The sequence below is a fragment of the Coturnix japonica genome, chromosome 10, assembly GCF_001577835.2.
Source record: "Coturnix japonica isolate 7356 chromosome 10, Coturnix japonica 2.1, whole genome shotgun sequence".
Lineage (NCBI taxonomy): Eukaryota > Metazoa > Chordata > Aves > Galliformes > Phasianidae > Coturnix > Coturnix japonica.
Genome location: NC_029525.1, coordinates 2,536,408 through 2,564,223, shown reverse-complemented (window position 1 = coordinate 2,564,223; position 27,816 = coordinate 2,536,408). Strand labels below are relative to the sequence as shown.

Below are 27,816 nucleotides of genomic sequence, written 5' to 3'. Positions count from 1 at the left end.
GAGGAGGAAAGTCTCCGTGTTTCAGACAGCCTTCCTGCCCAAAGACAAACCTCTTAGTCTTCTGGGCCAGAAGCTGGACTTTCTGCCAAAGCTTAACCTGCTGACACAAAGCTTTTGGAAACAATGAAAGTAATTAAGAATAAAAATACATTGTGTATAAAGCAAGATGTCAGACTACAATATGGAAGACTGCAATCTGCTGAAATATAACAGCAAAAAACACCTAAGGATTCATAAAGGTTATTAGTTGCTAACTAATTGCTCAGCTAAGTTTGATATGTCTGCTCTGTTTAGCAACATGAGAGGTTCCCAGCATGTTTTCCTCCAGATTTTGATCTAAGCGACCCACTTGATCACACAAGTGATAAACAAGCTCTCCAGTATTAGCACAGTAATTCCAGGAACAGAGCTGGGTGTTAGATACATCACAGTCGCAGAGAAATGCTGAGTGCTAGAAATCTCACCATGATATAGGAAGGAAGAGGAAGAAGGAGAAAATAAAACACAGCTAATACTTATAGATGATTACTCACTAAAAGACAGAAGTATTCTGGGCAATGCTCTTTTTCCCATAGGAGGAATGTCAGACTGACATCTACAAGATGAGTTGCCACCTTCCTTTACACCCACACCTGGACACCAAAGGGTGTCAGAGGCTGCTTGTTTCATCAGAGAATTTGGATGAGCTTTCAGACTATTGGAACTATTCTTTAAGGTCATCTGGAGACAATGAAAGGACACAAGCATTCCCTTCCTTGAAGGTGAGTGTACAGATAAGTGGAATATCAAAGCTCTAATCTAATGTCTCCATCTCTCTCTCTTCTCACCCATGGGAGTACAGCTCCAATAACCTGGTTACCCTCCTGACAGCGTGCAAACACCTGCTGCTTATGCATCAGGTCTGCTTTTCCCAAACAGGAACAAAAATAAAGTAAAAATAAGTTATTCCCTCTTTCTTTCCAAATCTTCCTAAAACTCTCATTTATGTCAATTCCATGAGGACACATGATAGAATGACCTGGAGGTGAAAGGTTCTCATTAATAATATAATTTGTCTGGTTTTGACTAGTTTGAAATGCCCACTCTCTTTTTTCCTAATTGCACCATTACCTTGTCACCGTGCCTTTCTTTCACCATTTATAACCAGATCCCTTAAAGTGCCTCAGGTGAAGGACCTAGCTGGATTCTCATGTATCTTCTTAGCTTAAGGGTATATCTGCACTCGACCCAGCCAGTGTCAGATGTCTGCTCAGCACAAATATCAATAAGCAGACCTCCCACCCTCCCATTCCTAAACGAGAAGAATACAACATCCTGAAATTTCACACTCTTTCAAAACCTGTTTGGGGAGAAGGTGGGTTACATGAGAACAATTAACTTTTAGAGGTCACTGGTCCCTATGGCAACTATTTGTTTTGCTTTCCTCCTCCAGCTACCTGGCTTTGCGTCCATCAGCATCGTATCAGACTTGGAGAAGTGGGAAGATGTGCAGATGCTCACTGTGCCAGTTTCGGTAGCAAACCATCAGCATTTCATTTCTCACAGGGATGTACTGATGACAATTTACTAGTGAAACTACACACCTTTAGCAAGCAATATAGTTTTGGATAATTTGTTTCTTATTTAATTTAGAAGACATCAATGGCAAGCAGAAGGATTCTTCTCTAGCTTTACAGTGCCTATACTGCTTAATAAGATAAAAACAAAGCCTAAAACACAACCATGAATTTGACTGAAACAGAAAAAGAACGACCTGTTGTGTTAACTGTGACACACACACACACGCTGCATGTGCAATGAATGGGAATTTGGGAACTTCAGATGAAGTTGTTGTGAGCATTTAAGCCTTCATGAAGCTGGATATAAGCACAGGACTTTAAAGCTTTACGTGGATTATCAGGAGAGAGAATACAGGCAGCCTCAGAAATGCATTCTGAGTATCTGCTAGCAAGTACAGAATATTTTAAGAGTTATCAGAACAACTACTGGCACTGAGAATTTAAGGGAATTTAGGATACATTAAGTGCCACAACAAAAAAAATTCTAAGTCTGCAAAAGAATATTTCATCAAAATATATATATTAAAACAAAAATTGTATGAAGGAATCTACAAAAGGTTACAGGAGGGTACAGTCAGCTGGTGGAATACCTTGGGGTATCTAAGTCATGCTTACCAATCAACACGTTAAGGCAGCATATCAGACTGCAGAAATGAAATGTAACCCATTGGTGTAAGATCATCAAGTGTAACTATTAAAACCGCTGCACCTGAAACCTTCCCAGACACGAAGGAGCTCATTTTTATAACATCCCTGTATCCCAAAGAGCTGGTATGAACTGCATTTTCCTTGACAGAAACAGAAGCATGGACACATAAATCTACGTGTGTCTTATTTTGTGTATTCAATCTGAGAGATCTACGATCCTGTTTTAACAGTATTTGGCGTTACATAGCACATTATATACTCTAAAGTAAAGCTCCCACTGACTTGCTGTTCAATGTGCTCAGCATTGTTGTAAATCAAAACCAGCTTTCAAGCTAGAACTCCAATTAATGACCACCTATAAGAAGTTCAAGTCATGTTATGTAGCACTGCCTAGGAATGCTGTGTCACAGTAAGGACCACAATCCTGTTCTTAAGCTCAGATGGTCAAACAGAAGTCTATGCTCTTCGTTAATACCACTGTTTTCCTGTCTGCTAGGTACCTTCCTATCATTGCAACAAAAAATGCAGTGGTTCTAAAATCCATCTCCTTAATTACATGTAAGTTTTCTCCTCCTCAGGAGCACAGAACAAAAACAGAAGGAAAAGCCCTGTTCAGAGAACTACTTGAGAAGAAGCACCTAAAATCTAGTCTCAGATGCACTGTTGATCTAATAAGAGATACTTCCTCTACCTGCAAAGCCTGGGGGAAATTCCTTTTCAAATCAGGCAGACCATGATTGAAATACTTCAGAATCCTCTGGAAAGTAATCTGTTACATTTTATAAGAAACTGGCAGAAAAGTTATAAAAAAAGATGCAGAAACCCAGATTATGAGGATGCTATATAAGGCATACAGCAATTAAAAATGGTAGGATTAAAAAGGTCTATGGGGATCAGTGAGGAGTGCAGACAGTGTGGAAGACTAACATTAGGGCTCATTACAACTGTCTAATGGTTTAGAGGGAAGTATGTGATTAAGGTAATACTTGCCAAAAGGATTAACCGAAAACATTGCATGGACATATAGATGGATGCACAAAGCCACCATAAATAAAAATCAATCTATAAAAGAACCTTTCTGATTGAGAATATAGCACTAGAGTAGTCTTTTGACTAGACATACCCACTACTTTTACTATGTTAACAGTTAGAGAAGTTTCTTTCTCAAGTCAAAGTAATTTTCTTCTTTCTCTGTAATAAAGGAGGATTAGAGACATTTCAAAATTCTATTTTTTTTTTAACCTGATCAAGTCTTGGATTCTGCTGTTGAAGGCTTCCACTTGTGAGGATTTGCTTTTCACTTCCTGTATTATCTTCAGTGCTGTAGAGTGGTTGTTTCCATCTGGGAAGCTGGAGATTAGGCACCTGAAAATCATGGCTGTTATCCTCAGAAGCCCTGTGGTTAGGTCTTCAAACACCTGCTTATTTGCACTTCTTCCTGAAGTAGCATTATGGTCATCTGGAACATTAACCTAAGTAAAGGGAGGGGAAAAAAAAACCCAACATCTATAATTCAGTAAGAATTGTAGAGAAACACTTAGAAAGCCACATATGAGAACAGCAAAATACAACAGTGAAGTCTAGCAGTGCTGAGAGACATTTAAATATTTCAGGTATAAGAAAGGGTCTATGTACTCCTATACAGACATCATCACCTAAAACTGAATAAATCAAGTCAAAACTGAATTTAGTGCTTAAGAACTGAAGGAAGCTCTACAGCAGCAGAGCATATAATCAATAGGGCTCTTGTGTAACACATATACTGCATTTCTGATGAGTCACTAACAAAAAAAAAGAACTCTTCCTTAAAAAATAACAACAAAACAACCCACTTAACTGTGAATAAATTAATGTGGACTTGATTTCGACCCTGTGTCATTACAAAGACAGTACACATTTAGGATGCACCAAGCACTGAGTAACAAAGAGCAATAACAGCTCACTCCTGTGGAAGGAACAGCCTTTACTGTTGTACCACAGTCCTCTACTTGAGTTTGGACAAACGCGATGTACGTGCATCTAGGACAGGATGAGGCTGTCCTCAGGAAACAATACATTGAAATACCTGATAGTAGCTACAAATACCCATGGGAAGGCCACAGGAGGTATCACCGGGTAGCGGTAACAAGGTACAGTGAGGAATGCAGTTTTTTTTCCCCAGGAGGTGGCTTTTACAAGGCTGAATTCAAGAACAAACTACAGTAGCTGTGGAGGCAAACTAAGAGGGTAAAGTATAGCTGCTTGAAGGTAGTAAAGATGGCAACCTCAACTGCATCCAAGCAGATGAATTACAGAGGATCAACATCACAACTGAACAAAAGTTCCACTTTCTTCTAGTAAGTATCAAAACTTCTAGCAGTTTGCTACTAAAGTTAACACAGCAGCTAAGTTTCTCAAAGACTACTTAAGTCTTCAAAGGCAAGACAACTCCCCTGAAAAAACTGAAAGAAAGAAAACTAAGGAAGTATCCTGGGAAACAGAAAGCTGCATAAACTCCAGGCACAACCAAGACATAACAGGAACATCAGAATGGACAATGTGGAGCAAAGCAGTTATAAAAGACAACAGGCTGCAGTAAGTTTTATTCTCATTCCAGGTTAAAATCGTTTACAGCTGGTATAAGCAAGTGAGGTCACAGTAAATTGCTTCTCCCTGTATAGGTATCAGGAGGGATTTGGTAACACTTGGTGACAAAGAACAACATGCACATTTTTTCATTATTCATGAGCTCCGAGCCTTGTGCCGGTACTTAAAACTCACTGCAATAGCCTGCTTCTGGTGGTGAGCCAAGAGAGCAAGTGAGAAGCCTTTAGCAGCTTATTCAAGTTCAATAGGAAAAATAATATTATGTAGCTTCAGTAACTTCTGCTGACTAAAACAATTCAGGCCTAATGATTCTAATTGCCTGCTGAATAGATGGATTAAGCTTTGTAATGTATAAATTAATTCAAATGTGTCAACTTTGTACTAGGAGCATCAGGCTTTAAAACATGGCTAACAAATGCAACTCAGTGCTTTTTTCACCTAAGATGAAAAAAAAGATATATAATCTCTCTTAAAAGATTTAACAATACATTGGAGCAAAGCCTTCCAGCTGCTGTGATGAAAGGTACTATAAACAGATGTCTATTTTTTTCTTCTAGTTAAATATATTTACATAGAATGTACAGTTCTCATATATACAAGTATGGAGTCCTTAGTTATACAATTCATGCCTTGATATAAAACCATTCTTACTAATTTGAAGAATAAATACATCTGACACTCTTAATATAATCTTAACATTTCTCACAGAGACGATTTTTTACTTTTCAGTTTTTGGAGGAAAATGTACAGGTGGATTCCCACAAAGTGAGAACATGTGGCTTTTACCCAGTCTGTGACAGAGGGGAGATAAAGGGAAACACTGTTTTAAAGAAAATGGGTAACTCTGAACTTCATTCCTACCTTATTTTCCTTTGGTATGAACTCACTGAGACAAATGATCAACTCTTATTGTATAAGTAATTAACAGAACAGTGTGAAAGCGTGTCAAGATTTATGTACAGCATTAATTGGGATGCTTGCAAAAGTGATGTACTGCTGCATGTTGATCATTACATCAAATAAGGGGGTAGGAAATCTTAAGATTTAATAGTATAATTGTGAAACCTTTCAAGCTCTGCCTTCTGTGTTTGATTACAACAGAAATTAATGATGTTCATAAAAGCCATTCTTTTCTTGAGCATAGGCTTTGGATAAGCAATTATTACAGAACTTCCTACTTTTATTTGTGAGGTCTAAGAGGCCTAATAGTTTAACTGCCAAAATCTACAAGTAACGTTACCTACCTAAAGTGACCTGTCAAGTGCTTGGTATCACACATGTTTCAAAAGAAAAAACAGGAAAAATGCATTCAGTTATCTGACAGATCCCATGCCTCACCACCATTTTAATGTTCATGTTGACCGTTGGTGCCAGACGTAATCAAAAGCCTTACCTGCTTTAAAGCAATTCTTGAACCAAGACGGTCTAATGACCAGATTTCTAGCTCTGGCAGTCTCCATAAAAGCAATCCAGTAGAGAATTCCCCTTGCGTAAGGGAATCCCTTGCTTGTGTAGAGCTGCTGTAAGCTCTTCAGATGTGCTCAGCATCCAGGATTGAATCCTGCAAGATGCTGAACAACATGGCCCCAATCCAGTAAAGCACTTAGGCACACATTCAATATAGCTGAAAGTGCTACTCGGTTCTGACTCATGCCACTGCAAGTACCCCTGTATATCAATGTGCATTTCTTTGTGCTAACAAAAATATGCAGTTTCCAGTTAGCAAAGTAGAGCTACCACTGAGAACTCATTTGTGTTTTTATTTTTCTCGTAAAAAGCATAATCCTTCACAGCCATGAGTCACTTCAGATATTGAGCTGTTAAACCTAAAAGGAAAGATCTCCCAGCCTTTGAAAACGCACCATTTCCAGTCATCACCAGGCTTGCTTCTGGAAAGCACATACTTTCAAAACAGTGTAGAATGTTGGATTTTCAATGGAACAACCAGTGAACTAAAGAAATGGAACCCGTCCAGGAAGAATTATTTTTTACATGTATGTAATTATTTCTTCTACCCTGGCCCCATTTCCAACATGTGCTCTGGGACTCATGTACTTGCTTCCCAACTGAAGCAGATGAATAGAAACCAAATTTTTGGTCTTTTCAAAGTTACATTATTAAAAGGACAGGCAGTTTTTGTTCTGTTTTACGCTGCCAGCATTGTCTGGATTGCTTTAGAGACAGCCCAACACACAGAGCTGACATCCAGCCGAGGCACTTTTCTAACGACCTCGATACTGCTAGGTGCCGGTCCTTGGATCTCCAACAGAGGGACAAGAGGGTTTCTCAACCTCTTTGTGATCTGGCAGCTAAAAACCCTCCACAAAGACAAAGAGAACTGTCAGTACCACGGAGCCCAAGTGCTATGGAAACAGAATGCAATTTCAGGATGGACCAGAAGGGTGGAGCAGCACATCACAGTGCTTGGGAGTTCACAATTCTGGTCACAGCACTAATGAACATGAAGCCAACTTATTTACTGCAGAATACAAGAGGGAAACGTGCAAATGAAGACATAGAATAATTAAACATGTATATGTAACAACACAATAACAACAATTAAAAACATCTCAGTTTCCTCATTAGTATAGATTCCTATTACAGCTTAACTGACAACAATATGATGATAAGATGGGAAAGATCTGAATGAGCCAACAAAAACTTCTAAGCATTTTTACTGGCCAAAACACTCTCAAAAGGTTCTGCACATTCCCCTTTGATCTGGGAGCACAGCTAACAAACAAACCATCACACCTCTCAGGGATCATCAGGAAACCATGAAAGTGCAGGTATCTGGAACAGACAAAACCCCAAACTGTTTACTAAACCATCACTTACAGATGTATGTACAGAAGCATATGGTTTATATGCATGGGTTTTCCAGATATCTGTGTGGAAAAGAACTTGACCAGTAAAAAGCCCAACCAAACCAAGAAGCTAACTGTACGCACCTACAGTTCTGTGTAACTATTTGTCTCTGACGCAGTACAATCTCCCAAAATACACAATTAGAAAAGGTTTTCTTTATCTTGCAGCTATCATCTACGTTCAGGAGACAAGGAAGAGCAGAGAGAGCAAGTCTGTATAGAAATGAACTTACTTCCTGACCATCAGCCTCCCACAAATGCAGACAGGAAGGTTTGATGCAGTGGCCTTTCAAAGTTGGAGTCTGGCTGCTACTGGCCTCAGCAGGCACTGACTTACACATTATCTGAGCAGATAAGAAGGCTCAGAAAGGCAAAATGATAAGTCATGTCTATAGAAGGTTTAGGAATGAGGTAAATTGCAGGAAGAAAGGTCTAAAAGCTTTTAATAACTAGCTTGAATAGGCTGGAGGTCACAGAAAAAAAAACATAAAAAAACCACCTCAAACCCACTAATCTCTACAGCTGATTTCCTATCAGTTTCCTTTTGGTTGCCCAGCTCACAAGAGGAAAAACAAAAACGAAACAAAAACAAAACCCTCAACTTCTACAGTGGATAAATATTATAAATAACATCTTCGTAAAGGAGAGGCACATTTTGCTATCATCTCATATTTGATTCTTCGAAATGGATAGCTTCGAGTTTTAGGCAAAATGAAGCTGACACTGCATTAGATTTTGAGGTTGAAAAACAAAACTAAAATCTAATTATATTACACCAAAGCAAGGTTGATATCTGCTGCATTTACAAATATTTTTAGAGCTTTTCCAAAACTCAAACCTTTCTGTACTCAGCAAATATTAACACGTGTTCAGTAATTTGTTAAAGTCTTGCAATAAAATGTTCTCTTATTTTCTACAGAGTATTACTTGGGGTTTATTATGGGAATATACACAACACAGGCAGCATCACACAGCTCACCAAAGTAGGAAAGCTGCTGGCAGTTAAACTCTTTGGAGGGCTGGCCTTTAATATCCTGGCATTCAGAGCCTGATCCAATTAAAAGAAGTGCTTTCCATGCAGCCTTTTTCTTAAGAAAGGAAAACTGAAATTTGATCTGACTTTGTGCATTTTTGAGAGAGAAGAATCAGGGTTAGGGAGGTAGTGCCCTACTTATTTATTTTTACTTAAATACGTATTTCATGGGATGATGAAGATTTCTCAGTTCAAGGGCCAAATTTGCCTGAAGAGAACATAGGAGACTTTATGCACAGGAAAGAAAAGTCCACTGTGGGTCAAGGGGAATTTTCTGCTTTAGTTCCAGTTTTGCTGCAATCCTATGGCATTATTTGGCAGCAGGCTGAGAACACCTCTACGCATTGTAAATTTCTTTTATGCACTGCTCCTGATCTCTAGGTGGCCCACATAGTCTAAGAAATACCCTCTGTATTTATTCAGAAGAGGCTGAGGCCATTTGCACAGAGCTGTGCTGATAAAAGGGAAGGTGTCTGGCATGAGAATGAATCTTGTCACTTGCAAAGTGCTGAAGGATTTCATCTCTTTGTAATTAAGCAGGGAGCCTGTGTTCTGGCTCGCTCTGCAGACAGCAAGCAGTGTTGTGACTGGCCCAGCACAATACATGCACCTTTCACTAAGTATATTTGAAATCTAATACCTGGAATCCTCTTGGAAAGATTTGGTGGAGAACAATGAGCTGGCAGCTACTTAGAGGACAACACACAGGTTGCATTCCTGTTTTCTTTGTTTGTGCCAAAGGCCTTTGGACCATCTTTTTTAAGTGTTCATCAACAGTCCTATGGCTTGTTGAGTCTAACAGCGTCATTTAAATTATTTAAAGTACGTACATAACTTTTCAATTAACAAACTGCTTGGCTCATGAAAATACATACGCACCATTTATAAGTAGAAAACCAAGACTAAATATCTTATGATGAGCAGGTCATTATGAATTAAAAATGAGTTTTCAAATAAAATATTTAATGACATTTCAAATTAAATGAAACATTGGGAAATTAAAACCTCCACTGTCAGAGAGCCTTACTATTTAAACGCCTCTGCAAACACAGTTAACAAGATATCGAACTGCTTTGTGTTTTCCATATCGAAACACATAAGAACACAGCACACGCGAACAACTCATAGCATTCTATACTTTAACTATTGCCACAGGCTGCATTAAAGAAGGGCCCAGAATGGGTTAAGATCAACACACTGTCCACTCATCAGAGTTCCTAATGTTTATGCTTCTGCAGAATTCATTAGCAGCAGAGAGAATATCCATTTGTATAGAAGTACATGTAGCTTACCAAATGCACACAACAAGAGAACCATACTCTTCTAATTGGAGCTTTATGATCATTACAGTCCTTTTCAACCCAGGTCATTCTATGATCTCTTGGTGGTTTTACACTGCAAATACTCTAATGTGTTTGTGAAAGACGAGAAATTAACTGTATTTTACATACCGTAAACTGGTGCATCAACAAGTCCATTAAAAAGGTAATCTTGTTACTAAAAAGAATATAGGTGCAGTTCTCTGGGCAGTTATTGCAGGTGAGTCCATAAGCATTTACTGTGCTGCACAGAGACCTGGAAGACCAAGAGGAGAGAAAGAAGAATGAACAGAAGAACACAACAAAGCAGTATTTCAATAATCCACAATTGTTTCTCTAAACTCAGATTAAAAACAGAACTGAAAATTTAAATGAAATAAGGGAAAAAATAACACCTTAAAATGTTATGAAGCCATATTTAGCAGAATTCCCCCTGTGTGTGGCTACTAGACTCTTCTGTATTCATGGTTTACATCTTAATAACGCGCCCTGGAACTGTTTGAAAAGCATGAACTTTCTCATGCTGTTAATTTTTTAGTAAGCATACTTATACACATGCATTCATAGTACTAATCTAACACAAATTATGGCCATACTGCAAAGGCATAGCAAAACTAAAGAAATGAGCCAATATGCTATGTAATTGGGATAAGCAACATTCTTTTCTTCTGGCTTGTTGGGAACTGGGGAACAAGGTCCCCCTCCTAGCACAACGTTGAGGAGAAAAGGACGTGTAGGGAAGCTGAGACCAGTCCTACAAAATACACTTAGAGAGAAGAGGAATGTGACCAAAGATAACATTGTTCCAGAATAAACACAGAATCAATCTGTAGAACTCCGCTTACCACAGAAGCAATCATTATTCTTATACAAATACGCACATGGACACACCACACGAAGCATCGTAAATATATACAATAATAAATAAAGATGGTTAGCAACTCAAGATGTTTGTCTAAAGGAAACTGAAAAGTATCATCAGTATTATGGCATCTTTTCTTCAGCTTGAGAAACAACTCTGGACTTGCACAAATGCATTAACTCACTTGGTTTGATCTGTGTAAGTGCAAGGAACACCAACACCTTTCCAGTCTCAATGTGCCAATTATCACCACGTTACCAACTCTGTATGTTTTACTGTACCTGTAATTAATTCTCCTGTTCTGTCTAATTAAATCAGTTACAACCTACAGTTCACAAGATAGGAGCACAACATCAAACCATTATTTATTGATAAGAGTGGTTAATTTTTGCTCATCTCACCTGATTTTTACTCTACAATAATAACACAAAAATTCAATTAGGTTTTTAAAAAAATAGGTATGGAGCGTGCTATCTTATCCTAACTACATATTTATTTCACCTTTCTCAACAACACTGAAAAAGCATAATCAACTCATAGGCTTCTTATTTATGGATGATTATTGGGTGGGTGGGTGTTCTCACAGAGAGATGGAACTGAATCAGCAGTTGGTTTTTTTCCAGTTTAAATGAAAGGTGCCGATTTTCTTTTCATCAGCTGTTCTGATTGAAAGCAACGATTAATTCAATTTAAATACAAACACTGAAGAATCAGGTAGGGCCTGGGTAGGTTAACGCATCATTCTGGCAGCGCTGCAGGGTTTGTGACGTGATGCAGTTAATTCACAACAACATTTCTTTGTTATATGGGATTCTCAGAACTGCAGAGACAAGCACTTATTTTCCATTTGAACACAATCTTCCAAGTTGCAGAACAAAATCAACTGCGATAATGCATCGTGCTTTTGTATTTCCCAAATGAATCCTATGTCAGGAAAAGCATTTGAATTTTCAGAGGCTTAAATAATGGTTCTGAAAAGGTGCTTTAAGCAAATGGATGTCAAATTAATTTTTCACAACAATAAAGAAGGTCCTTTTAATTGGAAACATAAGCTTGCTAACTGCATTTCGTTTAAATGCATTCTGCTCGTGGCACGTTCTGAACTATGACTCAGTTCCACCATTTTCTCCAAATTGAAAATGGGAAGTGTCAGCACAGAAGCCGTCCCCAGGTGGTTTGCAGTGTTAAATGGCAGATTACAGACAGCACAACTAATTTCTTTACTTTAATCTTATTAAGGGCACAACAGCTGTCAACTGTCACCATTTCTGCACAAGGCCTCCGAGACGAGAGCTGAGTGCTGCGAATGTCAAGCAAGAACTTTATTTAACCACCAGCTCAGCTCTCTGGGACAGACAACTAAAAGCAGCTCAGCTGTTTTTGCTTTCTTCCCTTCTCCTGTCTGAAGCTCTGATTGCTCCTCATATCAAGCGATGGGTTCTGCAGCTGAAATGGAAGAGTGTGAGCCTCATGCACAACGCAGCTGTCTATTGATCACTGATGTAGCACTAAACTTTGTACCTCACCCGCAAATCAGCTTTGCAGCCGTGTCAGACAGCATGCACGCTCCAACCGCATAATAAGTCTCCCTCCCTCTGATGCAGGGCTTTCCTCCTGAGCAAATCCAATTATAGAAACACTCCTCCTTCTGGTACACTAACTTTGATCCAATAGAGAAATCTGTCTTAAAACTAGACTAAAAAACATGCATCTGTGTACTATATTCACTTCACATGAACACAAAGAAGAATACATGCAGAACTGAGCCACGCTCCTGCACCACTGACAGGGGCGAGGAGTCACAACTTCTGCTTTAGAGAAGTATCAGCACTCTGACTCTTTTCTTAACAAAGTAATCTGTTGAAAACCAATGAGCAGAATGGCCGCAAGGTGCACCAGGGTACGAGAAACAAAAATAAGTAAAAACTGAAGACAAAAAGCCCCACTTCAGGTTTGTACTTCATTCTTGGGGCCTATGATATCAACAGGAACCCTCAAAGGAATTGGAGGTTCATAATCAATAACTATTTTGTCTGTTTTACATTATTCAAGGCTTCAGCTGCAATATCTCATCACAATTAACAGAAGACACAGCTCAGCACCAACACTTCCAAAAACTCATTAGATTCTGAAATGGTATTCTATGAAAAACAAAACACCCCCAAACAACTACAAGTTAACTATCACAGAACAAGCAATAGCTGAGCCATTCCTTTCCCCACATATTTTACAAGTGTGACAATCTGAAAGGCCTTTACAGAAATTATCCTGTCCTGGTTTATCAGTTACTTCATCGCAGGGTTTGGATCTCGAGCCAAAAATCCACCTATCAATTCCCTACTTTTGGTGATGAATCTTGTTCCTGTATTGTGTGGTAGGGCAATAATGTCTTGATTTTGAGTGCTGTGAGAGTGAGACATCCAGCCCTGAGACAGACAGCAACGATACACCACAAAGAGACAGATGCGGCAGGTTTCAGATGCTCATCTTGTTTATTACAACAGCTACTAATTTGTATGTAAAGTGCTGGCTACCCAAGGAACTCAAAACTCTTTGCAAGTGTGAATGAAACAAATCCTACAAACCTCATTTTCTGGCAGATTTGTTATAATTATCAAGGGCAGTAAGGAGGCACAGCACAAAGGGGATAAGTGAGTTGCCCACAGTAAACAGGAAAGGCAACTCGGGGATGTGAATCGTGTTCTGGTTTTGATCGTAAGTCATGAAATTGCTTTATGGAGTTCCTCCTTGCTTTCCCATACAAGCATAAGAAAAATACCATAAAACTCTGAAACCACTTGAAATTCTGCTGAGTGTGCTGAACGTGAGCAAATTCAGGAAGATTATGAAATGCTTCTTTAAGAAATAAGGCAGCTGAACACTAATTTGTACGTTAACATCAGTAATAAAATCAACTGTAATCCATTGCTTTCCCTTTTCTTTCTTCAGTGCTTTATTTGAAGGGAGGAATACTGTTGGGACACTGCATGTATTATCTGTCTCATAAATGTCACATCTTTTCACAGCATTTGCTGCCCTGCTAAGTCTAACTACCAATCTGGTCAGCGGTACAAAACAACAGGCATATTGTTAAATCTTTGATAATAAAGCTTTATCCTGTAGACATGGGATTAAAGTTCTGAGCTGCACCATACTGCCAGGATTTTGGAGAAAGAGAGATGTAGATAATAGCCCATGTAATCTCCTCACCTACTTGTAAATAGCTTAACCTCGGCACAAAAAAAAAAGCAGAGACATTCCCAATTTGAGTACCAATGGTAAAATGTGCATGAGCACACAATTGTAAGGCCAGCAGAGTCCTTCAGCAGAGCATAGGTGGCCAAGGGAAGACAGGAAGGCAATTAATGAAAGGTCTTAATTTAACTTGTCTTCACAGGGCTTTGTTTCACCTCTATGCAGAGAAAACTGCTGCTGCTTCAATAGATTCAAGATATGTTCTTCTACATGAGAAAGAACATCACTGAAGTCAACCACAGAGGGCTACGCTATATGCTGCAACACCAAATTCACTGTGATGCCTCCAGCATGCATTATGCTTTCCATCTAAGTTTTTAATGTACGTAAAAGAAGTTTTTGCTAAAATAGTTTATCCTTCGAAACTCTGTGGGGTATTTTACTGCTATTTTGCAGCACATCACCTTGAGAAGTGGTAACAAAATGCAGTAGAAGTCTAGCAAATATGAACAGCAACTGCATAAAATATATATGAATGGGAAACTTCACTAGCAGCAGTCAGATCCACAAAAGCATGAATCACAGATTGCATGATAACCGAGAGAAGGTTTTGTGGAGAATTAAGATGACCTGAAATCCTATTACTAAGTTTGAAAACTTTGATTTCCTTATCATTTAAGCATTTTCACCCTCTAGTTAAAGCAGCACAAGGAGATGAATTGCGACATAACTTTGCATTTAATAGTAAGCCCTACAACACACGTTAGGAACAACATTAAATTCCCTCACATGGGGAATTGTATGGACTGACTTCAGTAACTGTTCCTTAGAAGAAATGTGACCCATGGAAACTTGATGATCATCGCTGAAAGCGTGCTGCACTGCACATAGGTTAGCTGGCTTAAAGCTACATACATACCTCCATATATTTGCTAATATAGAAACAGCTCAAGTTTGACACTTCAGCTTAGTTTTCTGTTATGAAAACTGTATTCAGAAAGTCTTCTCCTGCCAAAGACCCAACCATTTATCTAACAGTCTGAATAAAACCTGCTACACGTCTAGCTATTTCATCTACAATCCTGCCAACAAGAAACACAAACTTCCGAGCTATAGAAACAAAAAGTAATAATAACTAGCAATTCTTAATACATAATAACACAACCAACCCTGTGGCCTTAATGACCCTGCTGGTGAGTGGGTTTTGTGCTTCTGGCTTCAGCAGCAGCACTGACTTAGCAGAATATGGATGGAGAACAGCATGAGGCTGCTAACGGGTTTTGCAGCTACAACTCCAAGAGCTGGAAGCTCTCTTTGAGCACCAGCGTAGAAATGGAAGCTGGCTCCTTGTAACATAAGAGATAGCTCAAGTTTTAAGAAGCCACCAGAGAGGTGTCTGCAATTTCTGCAGTTGTTTTTGTTTTTTGAAGAAAATTTTGTTACATGTTCTTGGAACCTTGAAAAAACAGCAAACTTGTGCATAAGGAAAAAATAAAATCGTTCCTAATTTTTCCAATTGCAATAGTCATTCACACTAACCAACAGGGCATTAAACTGGAGGGATGCTGTCTGAACATTTAACTTACTCCCAGCAGCACCTGGAACTTTGAAAGAGTTTTCCAATAGTTCATAAGAAGGCAGGCTTTGTGTCTGAGTTATGAATGGAGCAAAGCAAAGGTGCTCCACAGCCTTAAGAAAGCAGGAAATGGAATATAACAGCATTAGCTCTACTGCTTTCCTTCTTTGGGAAACAGACGTCAATTTAACCTCATGTTGTACTTGTTCCTATACAATATCTGTCAGGAACTTACAGCTATTTTTTTTGTATGCTCTTGTAGCAGGAATGAATAAAACCACATCAGCTGCATCCACTGAATGCAAGCAGTTCTGCTTAAAGCAGTTTTATTTCTGTTTGAATTAAATGTTACACAGTGCTTAACAGAATACGTTGTTAATTGAAAATATGGTACGTCCCACTACAGTGATCTTAATTTGATGTCTAAGCTCTGGCACAAGATCATCATTTGGTAGTCCTCCAAGTCACAAACACTTTGGTCAACAGGTCAGTATAATTACACTTTTTTAAATGCTTCCTTACAGACTGAGTAGCATTTTTCATTCTCCCAGCTGCTGCTGAGCACTGTAACACCAACTCAGCATCAGGGGAACTGGGTGGACTTGCAGGAAGTGTATTCTGCACGAACTACAGGGAATGCAGGGATTTTATTCTTTTTGAAGAGCAAAGTAAGGATATTAAAAGCACGTTTATTTCCTAGGTGCTCTTTCCTAACACTTCATACCTTGGCCCATAATATATTGAGAGTCATTAAAGATCCAAAACCACACAATGCAGTGCTTCCATTTGAATTATTCAAATATCAACATAAACCTACTGAGAAATTCTAATAATGGTACACAACAGAACATACCAGGCTTGGTCGCTCTTGTGCAAAAAGCATCCTTAACTCTTATAGCACAAATGGAATTTTTTAAGGATTAGACATTTCAACCCTTCTACTTGTATGTGCTACAAAGAGTAATTCCTCTAATCCACAAGAATTTGGATTTACTTGTTTGCAGAAGCCCTTTCAGCTAGTGCTGTCTTACAACAACTGCTTCACTTTAAAAGTCTCAGAGAACAGCAAATGAGAAGCCCTAGTCTGAAAACCAGAGGTTGAGTGGAAACATCTTCCACCTTTCACGGCAGCACAAAACAGAGCGTGACTTTTTACTTTGAGCAGTGTAAGAAGGAAGCAGAAGCAGTGAAGCAGATGTTAAACGAATACTCCAGCAATACTAAGTGGCAACGGAAGGACCAATCACACTTACTTAAAAGGAATCCGTGAAGCTGCGTTCAGGTTGGTGGGAGCAGTCATTGCTTGAAGAACATGCTCGAGGGCAGTCAGTCCTCCTGCAGCCCGAAACGCTATCTGGTCTGCTGTGTTCTACAGAGACACAATCACAGAAAAGAACCAACAGAAGCTTTTAGAAAATTCACATATAAGCCAGGTACCTAGAAGGTAACTGCCCTGAGTTTGTGTGTCAACACAGGAAAGCCTTAATACAAGCATTTATCATGATGAACAGCTCTGAAAAAGAGCAGTGAAATGCCAGTACACAGGAAATAACATTCTTCAGAAGGCACAGGAGCAGAAATACTCATGTTATGGTCTCAAAGGCAATGAATACATACCACATACTATATTTAGCTAACACCTATAGATTAATATCATAAATCTTTTCCATAAGAACAGACTGTTGTAGGGAAGAAGCCAATCTTTACCCACTGCTGTTACCTCAGCAGCTATACTGCAATGCTCTTCTTTTATATGATTAAGCAAATACAAACCAACTCTATTTCCTCTTTCTTACATACTTTCCCAAAAGGAAACTACCTCCAGGTTTGTTCCCTGGTCTATGCATGCACAGAAATGCTTATGCAGATCACTTTAAAACATGAGTGCCATCATTATGTTGATGAAATCCAGTGACGTATTTCAAAGCATGGGAACCCCGCAAATTCAGTTCCTTGTCTGGAAGAATGCCTGGCAGCATCAGCAGGCAGAGTGCCAGTTACTAGAAATGCTCTCTGGCAGATGCTGTTGAGGATACAAGCTGGTTAGTTCTTCTGCCTTCTCAAATTAATTGCTTGGAGTTTGGGAAACAGGATTCAAAAAAGGGACATAATTTGGATAATGCTTCAGTTATGGGAAACTACCTAAGATTGAAAATGTCACTTGGAAGATTGGTGCAGGTTCTCTGTTTCCAGTCAGGTGCTTAGCAAGGGACAGCAGCTCAAAATTATTACCCTCCCAGATCTTTTGTCTAATCCACTGCTTGCACCTTATAAAAATGCACCTGAATTAATCAGTGTTCTTGGATTTGAAGTGTCACATTTACTTTTGGTTTGTTCTGCATTCATCATGCTATGGCGTTGCTTTTAAACAGATCCTTGTAAACCAATTCTGTAGTCCCTATTTGGGAAGGGCACAAACCAGTATGGCACACCTCTGCTGCCTGAAAGAATGCTCCAGACTTCCAACTTCACCTCTGGAATTATTAATCTAGATGTTCAGGAAAACAGTCTCAGCTTCACTAAAGAAACAGCTCTGAGAATGCCTGCATGCTTAAGTGGGAGGCTTATTTAGCAAAGCATGCAATGCAATGGAGTTCATGTTTGTTGAACAGAAGAAAACCCCACACATTTGTTGACTTTTAACAGTGGAACTTTTTGGCTTTGCGTATTTTCAGAAATATCACTATTTCAGAAACCATTTTGAGACATCTCAATCATAAATCACACAGAATCACAGAATTGTAGGGGTTGCCAGTCATAAGCAGGAGAATGAGGCAGAAAAATCACACAGGGAAAAATGATCATCGCTGTCATTCAGGCATTTCTTAATAGAGAGGGGAAGAAGCACAAAGGATGCCACCTACATTTGATTTAAGCATTACAGAAATAAAAGTGGATATGAGGCCTTCAGAACTAATGATGTAGCACTCAAAACTAATATAAGAAAAAGAAATCTTGTTTTCAGAAGTCTCTATCAGTGTGAAATACAGCAGCCTGGTTTGTACAGGATGAAAGCTGACACAGCTGACGTGATGCTAAGTATGAATTTGTAATTTTTTGGATCATTATGCACTTGTCAAAGTTGGTTGCTGTGTACTTTAAATGACACAACAGCATATTCACCATGTATCTCTTCAGCAGAACACATGCACAGTAATGCACAGGTGGCAAACTGAACAGAAATAGCCATAAACACGTAGTGAATCAATCCTTAGGATTAACTAATAACTAAGCAATTCAGCTAACTTCTAAAATTCATCTTTGTTTTTTAATGTTGTCAAACAATCAGGAAAGCTCCCTGCATACCGAGCGAGTGTGGCTGACTTATTTTCCTACCTGTTACAACACCTTAATGGATTTGAATTCCTCTTCTCCTCTCCTATGGCTTGAGTGACAACTGACTAATAGGATTACAGGCTCCGTTCCAATAATACAGCTCAGCAACATGCCAGCAAAAAATGACAGCCTAAACCTGAATTACATGGCCTGGGAATCCATCCAATTATTAACTAAAGTAACTGTTATTACCTAACCTAATCAAAGGAGAAGCAGCTGTTAATCTTTGGTGGCCTGCAGTGTAGCAGCGGTCAGGCTGGATGAACCGTCTCTGTACTTGACTCCTCTACAGACAATAATTATGTCCTTTGTGATCACGAAGGAAGGGCTTCCTAACCTTTCAGACAGAGGCAGCAGATGGGGAACAACTAACTGTGTGTTCATTAGCAAGACAGGGCAGATTTTATCAGGGTTTGGCATCTGTGGCACCTTTGGAAGCGCCACTTACCCAATGATACTGGCAGGTTTGGCAAATTCAAAAACAAGCAGAGTTCAAAACAACTTTGTCTCATCGTCTGACATTTGGTAAATAAAAATAAACACAGCTAAACCAAGTTGTTGATGTTATCTTCCTCATCGCACCCAACCACCCTGCTCAGATACACAGACAACATAGAAATACATGACAGGGCCAAGTGACCCGTGCAGGTACTTTGCTGGGTTTGGTCTCATACATCAAAGAATTGAAATCATATAAACTGGATGGCTCTGAAATAAAATCAAAATGGAAGAAATCTCTGAGTTACGTACAAAAGTCAGCAGGCTACTGACTGACATACAGGGAGGAACAGTCACCAACACTATTTGATGCCTACGTACAGAAGCAAGGCCAGAACGTTCCCCCACTCCTGTTTTCCATTGGATGCTGGGCAAACTGGAAAGTTTGTCAAGGAAGCCTGGAGGTCAGAGCAACCTGCCTCAGTGCGAGGCACTGCAGAAGCACAAGTCAGTGCATGGCAGGGAAAGCAATGACACAACTGGATCTCAGGAGGGAAGCACTTGAAAGGGAAGATGGTTTCTCATAACACACAGAAGCTGAGAAGGCATGAATTCAGGTAAGAAGGTGATTTTTTTAATGCCAAGAGTAATTAATGACTACCATAATATACTAAGGATATAGTCGACACTCAATCATTTGAAGTTTTTAAATCAAACCTGATTATCTCTTAGAAAAATATGATCCTAGTTAGATCGTAATTTATTAATTTGGTGCAAGAGTTATTGGGTGAAATCCAATGTCCTGTACCAAAGCACTCACTTCCACACATTTCTCCTGTTAAAGCACTCCTATCATTTAGTACATAGAGGAAAATAAGAAGTGGTGAAGAGCTTTAATGATTTCATGTCAGCTTTAACATCTCTGTTCTATGTAACTGCAGTACTTCACAGTTTGAATAGCAGCACTTGCATGTGAAACTGTCCTGAGCTATAAAAACACTGCTGTGTAAGCCAACCCCTCTTAGACAAACCTCCACGATCAATATTCCAACATGGATTAATATTTTCCTTCCCCAGCTATGAGAATGTGTTCTGCCAGTCCCACCAACTAGGTATGAATGCAAAGCAGAATGGAGAAAGCCTTAAAAAAAAGAGACAGCACAAATTAAAATTGTTAGTTAGGAAGTATTTCTGAATCAAACCCAAACCCTTTAATACTTTCTCACTTCTATTTCTGTAAGAATCTACTGAATTCACATGATTATTCTGCACTTGAACTGTTCACTCAAGGGAGAAGTAATAACTAATTAGTAAAATATAACTGAAATCCATCTTCAGAATGCTCTTTCCTTTTATCCACTGTTTGAAGATCCTATCTAAAATGCCAGAGGCTAAGAAATGCAGTTCAAAGCTGCCTTCGAAAAAATAAACTTGACAACTGAAGCTTGGGCTGGATAACCTCTTTTTTTCTCCCCTTCCCTTCATATAAACACTTAATGTCTGCATGCACATACAAAATCACTGACATGATATGAGTGTAGAAAGTATATGCTCTTGTACTGGTCCTCCAGACACAAAAAAATTATGCACCATCACTGGAGAGAGATAGTTTTGTTCCCTGTAATACTTCTCTCTAGTGAAATTAATACTATAATAATACTTAATTTTTCCTTAAAATGGGGTTTTCAAACACGCAACTCAACCTACAGAGTATCAGACACTGTGCATCAATGGGAAAATGCTGTAAAACAAACTAGGTGCAGGATTCAAGTATGAGTGGCTTCGTACCACTTGCATACTGTTGGGGAGCAGTATTCAGTCACGTTAAGGACACATCCATTGTGTATTTGTACCAACTCCTCCCTTACAAGTTGCCTATACATTAAGCTCTTCAGGTAACAACAAGCAAAGCTACTGTAAGGATAGCTTGAGTAATGCTCCTTCACACCTTATCCCACAAAGCTAAGCAGATTCAGAAGCCTTACAGATAAGGCAGCTCCTCTGGTTTCTGTGTTCCATACAAACCAATCCCAGTGGTTTCATCCAGGTAAGGAGGCTCACCTACCATCTGTGCAGCGCCTGAGATGACAGGTAGGTAAATGGGTGGTAACTTGCAGAAGGGGTTTCACTCCCTGCATGATGCTCAGTACTGGCACACTTCCCCTTTTTTAATTAATAAGTTCTATTAACTGCAACAACTTTACATATATTTAGAATAATACAACAGCTTTGGTCAGAGGGGACCATTAAGATCATGTAGTCTCAACCCCACTGCCAGCTACTAGATCAGACTGCCCAGGATCCCATCCAGCCTGGTCTTCAATGCCTCCATGGATGGAGCATCCACAAGCTCTGTGGGCAGCCTGTGCCAGAACATCAACCTCTGAGTAAAACATTTCTTCTTAACCTAAATCTCTCTTTAAAGGAAAGAAGATTTTTTTTATCCTATCACTGTCAATGTAAAAAGTCAGTCTCCCTCTTGTTTTATGCTTCCTTTGAGTACTTGAAGGCCTCAGTGATGCTTCCCTGGAGCCTTCTCTTCTCCAGGCTGAAGAAGTAAAGTTCCTTCAGCCTTTCTTCACAAGAGAGGTGCTCCAGCCCTCTAAGCATCTTTGTGGTCCTCCTCTAGACCTGCTTCAACAGCTCCTCCTGTGCTGGGGGGCCCTAGGCCTGGACGCAGAGCTCCAGACGGGGCTTTAAAAGGGCAGAGCAGGACAATCCCCTCCCTCTCCCTGCTGCCACCTCTATGTTGATGCAGCCCAGGATACCATTGGCTTTCTGGGCTGCAGGAGCACACTGCTGGCTCACTTCCATCAGGACCCCCAAGTCCTCCTCCACAGGACATATGTGCACATGATGTGCCATTTAACTTGTGCCTATGAACATTCTTTAATTCATACTTACTTTTCCAAACATCTGCCCGCGCTGTAAGGTAAACCTACGGAGCAGCGCTCCTTATTGAATTACTGCATTACCATATCAAATAGCATGAATCTTATCAAGCAATCCTCCATGTCCTGCAGTGTCTTTTCAGCTCAATGTCTCAGTGAAGCATTGTACTAGTAACTGTTGATGTTGAGGGCAGGGTCCTCACAATCCCAATTGGGAACTTTCAAAGCTCAGTGAAAGCCTTCAAGTGGATAGGTAAATGCAAACCAGTGAGCTCCGCATCATCTGCTTAGCTGCTCTTGCTCATTTCAAGTAGTCTTAACAAGAAGACAATGTTGTTTGTGAAAATAAGACATGTCCTTGTAAATATTAAGACAGTACTAAGCATTACACCACTTGTGCTTACTAAAAAAAAGGTTTATAAATAACCAGACACCTCCTATGTGTATCAATGTAAAAAAACAAGGCTAAGGGTTTAATTCCCCACAGCCAGCAACAGTCCCAGATCTCCTTCATCTGCTGAGACCGTTTGGACATCTTCAGAGTAACTTCACAAACTGAAGTTCCCAAACAAATACACCAAATGTACCAGTACATGATTTTGTCCTGTTCTCCTCCCAGCAAGACTTTGGAAAAGAAGAAATCCAGGGAACAGAAAAGCTGCGGATCTCTTGCATCACTGATTCATTGTTAAATCCTGGCTGATGTTTCACTATTGAAAGCTTTTAGCCACAAGATAGCAGCACTGATTTCAGCTGAATTTAAGACTGTGAAAACTGGCACAATCCAGCAAAACTAAAGATATTAAAATTACAGGGGAGATGATATATAGAGAGGGAGCTATGGCAGTTTGTTGGAAGACCTGCAGGGCAGTCAGGAACACTTGAATTCTAAACACAGCTTTCACAATGATTGCCTTGGGTACTCTCTTGTAACCTCTTGGACTATTTGCTCATTACCCCATCCACAAGACAGTAATAAAAGGCTGGTGTGTAGATGTGGCTTTGAGAAGTATTTCAAGTGAGAGCATACAACAAAGGACACCTCTAGGTGATATGGCTTCGTGTCAGAAGTGGAATTTAAAATACTGGCAAACATGAACATACACCAGCCAATTAAATAAAACAAAACCTTCAAAGCCTACAACATTATTTTACTATGATCTTTACCTAAATTGGCACCTGCTCGTTAGCAGCAAGGTGCCTGCACAGGGCATTTTCTTACTGCCATACACTGACTGCAATGCCTGCACTTTGCACTGGTGCAACTGGACCGAGTGCCACCACCACAGGCAGACAGGTCCAACACACAGAAAAATACAACAAGTAAATAACAACTGTGAGCATTTACCCTGCTTTTGTAGTATCAAAAATATCTTGTCCTGTAAACGCTTAATGAAGGACTGACTGCACACACCTTGGAACGTACATAGAAATCAATGCAGCAGTTCTAAAGGCACGCTGTGCACAGTAAATTACCCTCCCAATAATCTTGGAATAAGAACACTGCAGAGCTTATCTGTGAACTGAACTTGCCTTGTAATACCATTTCCAGCCAACATGTTAAAAAATAGTCTGTGGCTGACCTCTAGTAACAAGTTCCTATTTATATGTTCATCTTGAGAAAAAGGTTAATCCACAGATTACAGAAACTCTGAGCAAACAAATTATTGATGATATAAAGCTGCCTGGTCCAACCTGCACAAGGCAGCACACATCTGACCTATTGACTTTCTCCTGGCAGTGACAGGGAATGCCTGTCTGGGTAGAAACAGTCTGGGTGTCCAAAGAGCAGCTCCTGTGTTTGCACACAGCTTGCTCTTGAACCAGGAGCCACCATGGCATTACTCCGCTGCCCATCCCCAGCTGGAGCAGGGCACGTTCCTAACTGCAGCAGTGGTTTGTGCCAGGTGGAATGAAGAGAGTCAGTGAGGGACAGCGTGCCAAGCACCAGGCTCTGAACACCCTCCACCCTTTCCATGCCATGTTTCACAGCAGTGTGCATCACTGGCACTCAGCACCAAAAGATGCATTCATTAAAAAAACCCTGATTTCCCAATTAAAGGCTCTGCAGTACTTGATTAGTTTCTGAGCAGGGATTCTACACCTCAGGTTTTCCATCAGTTGTATCTGATCAGTTCCTGAGTTCATGCTTTCAGCTCAGGTTCTGTATTTTATAAGGACAGTTATAATCTTGATTAACACTCCTAGCAAAGGAAGCATACATACAGAATTCCTTATGTTACGTTCTGCGTTCACACAATTATGAGATTTTTTGGTGGCACAATATGGACCTGAATCCAAGTTTGAGCCACTGAAAAAGACCTGTGTTTAAGCCTTAAAATTTTATAAACTTCATAAACTTCAGATTTTGACTTCAAATAATTTTTAAACTCTTGCAGTTCAGCTTTAAATATGATTAATGGCTTCCCTTCCCCTGACATCCCAGCAGGCTGGAACTTGCTACTGCAGTAGTGTCCAAAGTTAATATAAAGGCTTTACAACCCACGGCCACAGACATGCACACCCTGCAAAGCACTGGGGCACAATGCTGCTCAGTGCTCCTGGCCCTGCATTAGGAACCTATTTTGAGTCTTAAAGATGAGACAAATCAGAGTAAATACCCTCTCTGTTAAATACCTGCAGTCAAGCAGACACTCGCAGGTTTCAAGAACTGACATTTCAGGATCAGCAAAAAGAGCCACATCTGCTTGAGGATTCTGTAACAAAATTAATGGTAATTCTCAGTACTTCCTCCTCACCAGTGTAAATCCAAAACCTAATGGAACTTCTCTTACATTGAGCAATTGCTATTGCTGTGGCTTTGGTGAATGCCTGTAAGACAGAAAGGAGGATCCTACTGATAAAGAGTGACACAGAAAAGCACTGTTAAGTCAAATCAGAATCAAGAAACATCTCTTTCAGAGCCATTAAGAGTAACATTAATTTAGTGTGATCTCCTTGATCACAGCATCAACAACTTCGGTGTCCATCACAAGAACACAGAAAGAGGTAGAGCGAGAAGAGCCAACTGCTTTTCTATCCAATGACACCACAAAATAATCTGCTGTTCTGGGTTTCTAAACCCTTCCTCGCTTCACTTACAGCAGTTTGCTACTTCTCACAAACTTAACGTTCCAGTGAGTTCAGCTTCCAAAGACACTACCTAAAGAAAATATCAGGATGCTACAAGTAACATAGTTATGGATTGTACAAAAAACCCCAAAACAAGCTGTTACAGATATTTGATCTGTGCTGTTTTTATTTAAAGAAAGAAAAAAGTTCAATCCATTCTCAGTACAGAACACACCATACATTTAGCCGTAATAAAGCTTATTGCTTTAACTCCTGATTATCTATAAAAGTAAGGATAGCTATTGCTTCCATTAAGAACAAAACTCCACAACCCAGAAGAAAGCAAAGAAAAAAAAAATTAAGGTGGCACTTATTTTTAAAACACGGTGGCCACTAAACACTCACCTCCCAGTATAAAAGAAGGCTTTTAGCTAAAAACATGAGCCAAGTATTAAAATCTTCATATGGCTCAGAGCCAGCAGACACCCATTATACCTGTGAGGTTAGGACACAACAGCCATGCTGCAGCGCTGCGCAGATGGAGGAGAAGAGGCCCAGGAGTGGGACTGGGGGCAGCAGTGGCTCCCAGCCTGGGCACAAGACTGGCCAGACAGAGCAGAGGTCAGCCTGCTACAGCACCGTGCTGCACAAGGTCAGCTTACCACATCGCTAACTCAGCCAACAGCAGCTTCTAAATCTACCTGTTTAACTGTGGGTATAACACACAAACATGGACACATGTGCACCGTGTATGCATATTATACATCAATAATCCCTTTTTGCATGATAAAGTTGATGGCACACTTAAATCTTCACAGGCTGTATAACCTACATAAACACCCTGTGCATCAAACCAAGGAGAGACCTGGAGCTACAAACAGCAGAAGAGGGAACTGTGGAACTTCTCAGCCCACCTGTGTGCAACATGCAGCAGAAGCAGTGGGGGCTGCTGCAGGGGGACCCAGCTGTCTGACACCGATGGCAAAGTGCTGGATTTCCCGTTTTAAGACAGACATAGGGAAAGACAAAGAGTTCCCAAAATTAACAGGCAATTCAGCCCAGCAGGTTACACCTTTGGCCCCAGAGGTCTCACCAGTATTAACCAAATTTAAAGCACAGATATGTATTTTTAGTTCCAAACCAGAACGTGACTGCTAAACAGCACTGCACTGCTAGCAGGGATTGAAAGGACATGTTGTTCTTTCTGCCAGTAGTGCCCTCTAGTGGAGAAAAGGGAGATACTACGTAAACTGGAAAAGAAAGTGCTCTGCATCAAAGAAATTGCCCCCTCAAGGAAAACACTAATACCTCAATCACAAACCACCTGTAAAAGTTCAACACTTTGACCAAGCTTTATGCTACTGCAGTAACGTTCAAACATGGAAGTCTGAGGAACTTTTGCAGCCTTCAGTCAGACTGAGACAAAGCATTTACAAGAAGAAAGGCAGCTGGCTGAGCAAGTGTTCGTGCAAGGGTGGCACTGGGCCCCTGGCTGTGGCATAGGTGGGTTTGAGGCCACCAAATAGCAAAAGGGATTTGGGGCTACAAGCTGAGGGGAGCCATGACATAGAGAGAGGAGTCTTCACTCTTTTTCATATGCAATGTCTTACAGTGCTTTTCCTGATGTACTAAGAAGGTGACCAACCAGCTGACAGCTCCTGTGACTTCAGTAACCCTCAGTGAAATCAGGGACTGCACACGGGATCTCTCCCAGAGGTATAGGTGCTCTTACCTTAACCTGATATGATGGGTGACTGTAGACTGTCTACAGAAATGCTTGTTTCAATGGAGAACAATCTATAATCCTATTCTACTTAGCAAACTCCAAAACTCATCTATTATCAACCTTCTTTCTTCATCTTTTTCACTAACCAAAACATTCTCATGTAGGAAAAAAAACCAACACTATTTATTTTAGGACCACTGATTTTTTGCCACCGCCATTTTATTCCCACCTGATCCTCCAATGCTCCAACAGCAAGAATTATTAATTCTGTAGAGATGAATGAATCACTGCTTCCTCTAACGCTGCTTTTTTCCAAGATATTAATCATCCTTGCCTCTATGCAGTCTATCAGAACTAAGCTAAACCCCAATCATTTCACTTTAAGTAAAGAAGTTAGGTTTCCGATTTGCTACTTCCAATTCATACTTGACAGTTTCCTTCAATGCTGGCACAGAAGTGGCAAACACCATGTGACAGCTCGTGCTCCAGAGCTAGGCTGATTTTCCATCACATCATCTTGCACCAAATACACGACCTCCTGATGTTACCCCTGCTCAGACCAGGAGCTCCACTGTTCTTCACGAGTCTACCACTAAATTACAGTACCTTGTCTAATGCTTATTCAGTGCCTACGTGGGGCAATCATCATACCATATTCAGTTGGAATATAATCAGTAGTTAAGCTTCAACATGTATCATCTTTCCAGC

General features: G+C 40.0%; 1 protein-coding gene across 8 annotated transcripts in view; it reads right to left on the bottom strand.

Moving 5' to 3' along the window:
* The window catches only part of SCAPER (S-phase cyclin A associated protein in the ER), a 131,761-nt gene that overhangs the window by 31,392 nt on the left and 72,553 nt on the right, over nt 1-27,816 (bottom strand). For all 8 annotated transcript variants that reach the window (XM_015872636.2, XM_032446772.1, XM_032446773.1 and 5 more), the window contains exons 24-26: nt 16,899-17,014; nt 10,145-10,268; nt 3,450-3,679 (exon numbers count right to left, since the gene is read on the bottom strand). In XM_015872636.2, the coding sequence (XP_015728122.1) occupies nt 3,450-3,679; nt 10,145-10,268; nt 16,899-17,014 (470 nt within the window). The remainder of the gene's footprint in view (nt 1-3,449; nt 3,680-10,144; nt 10,269-16,898; nt 17,015-27,816) is intronic.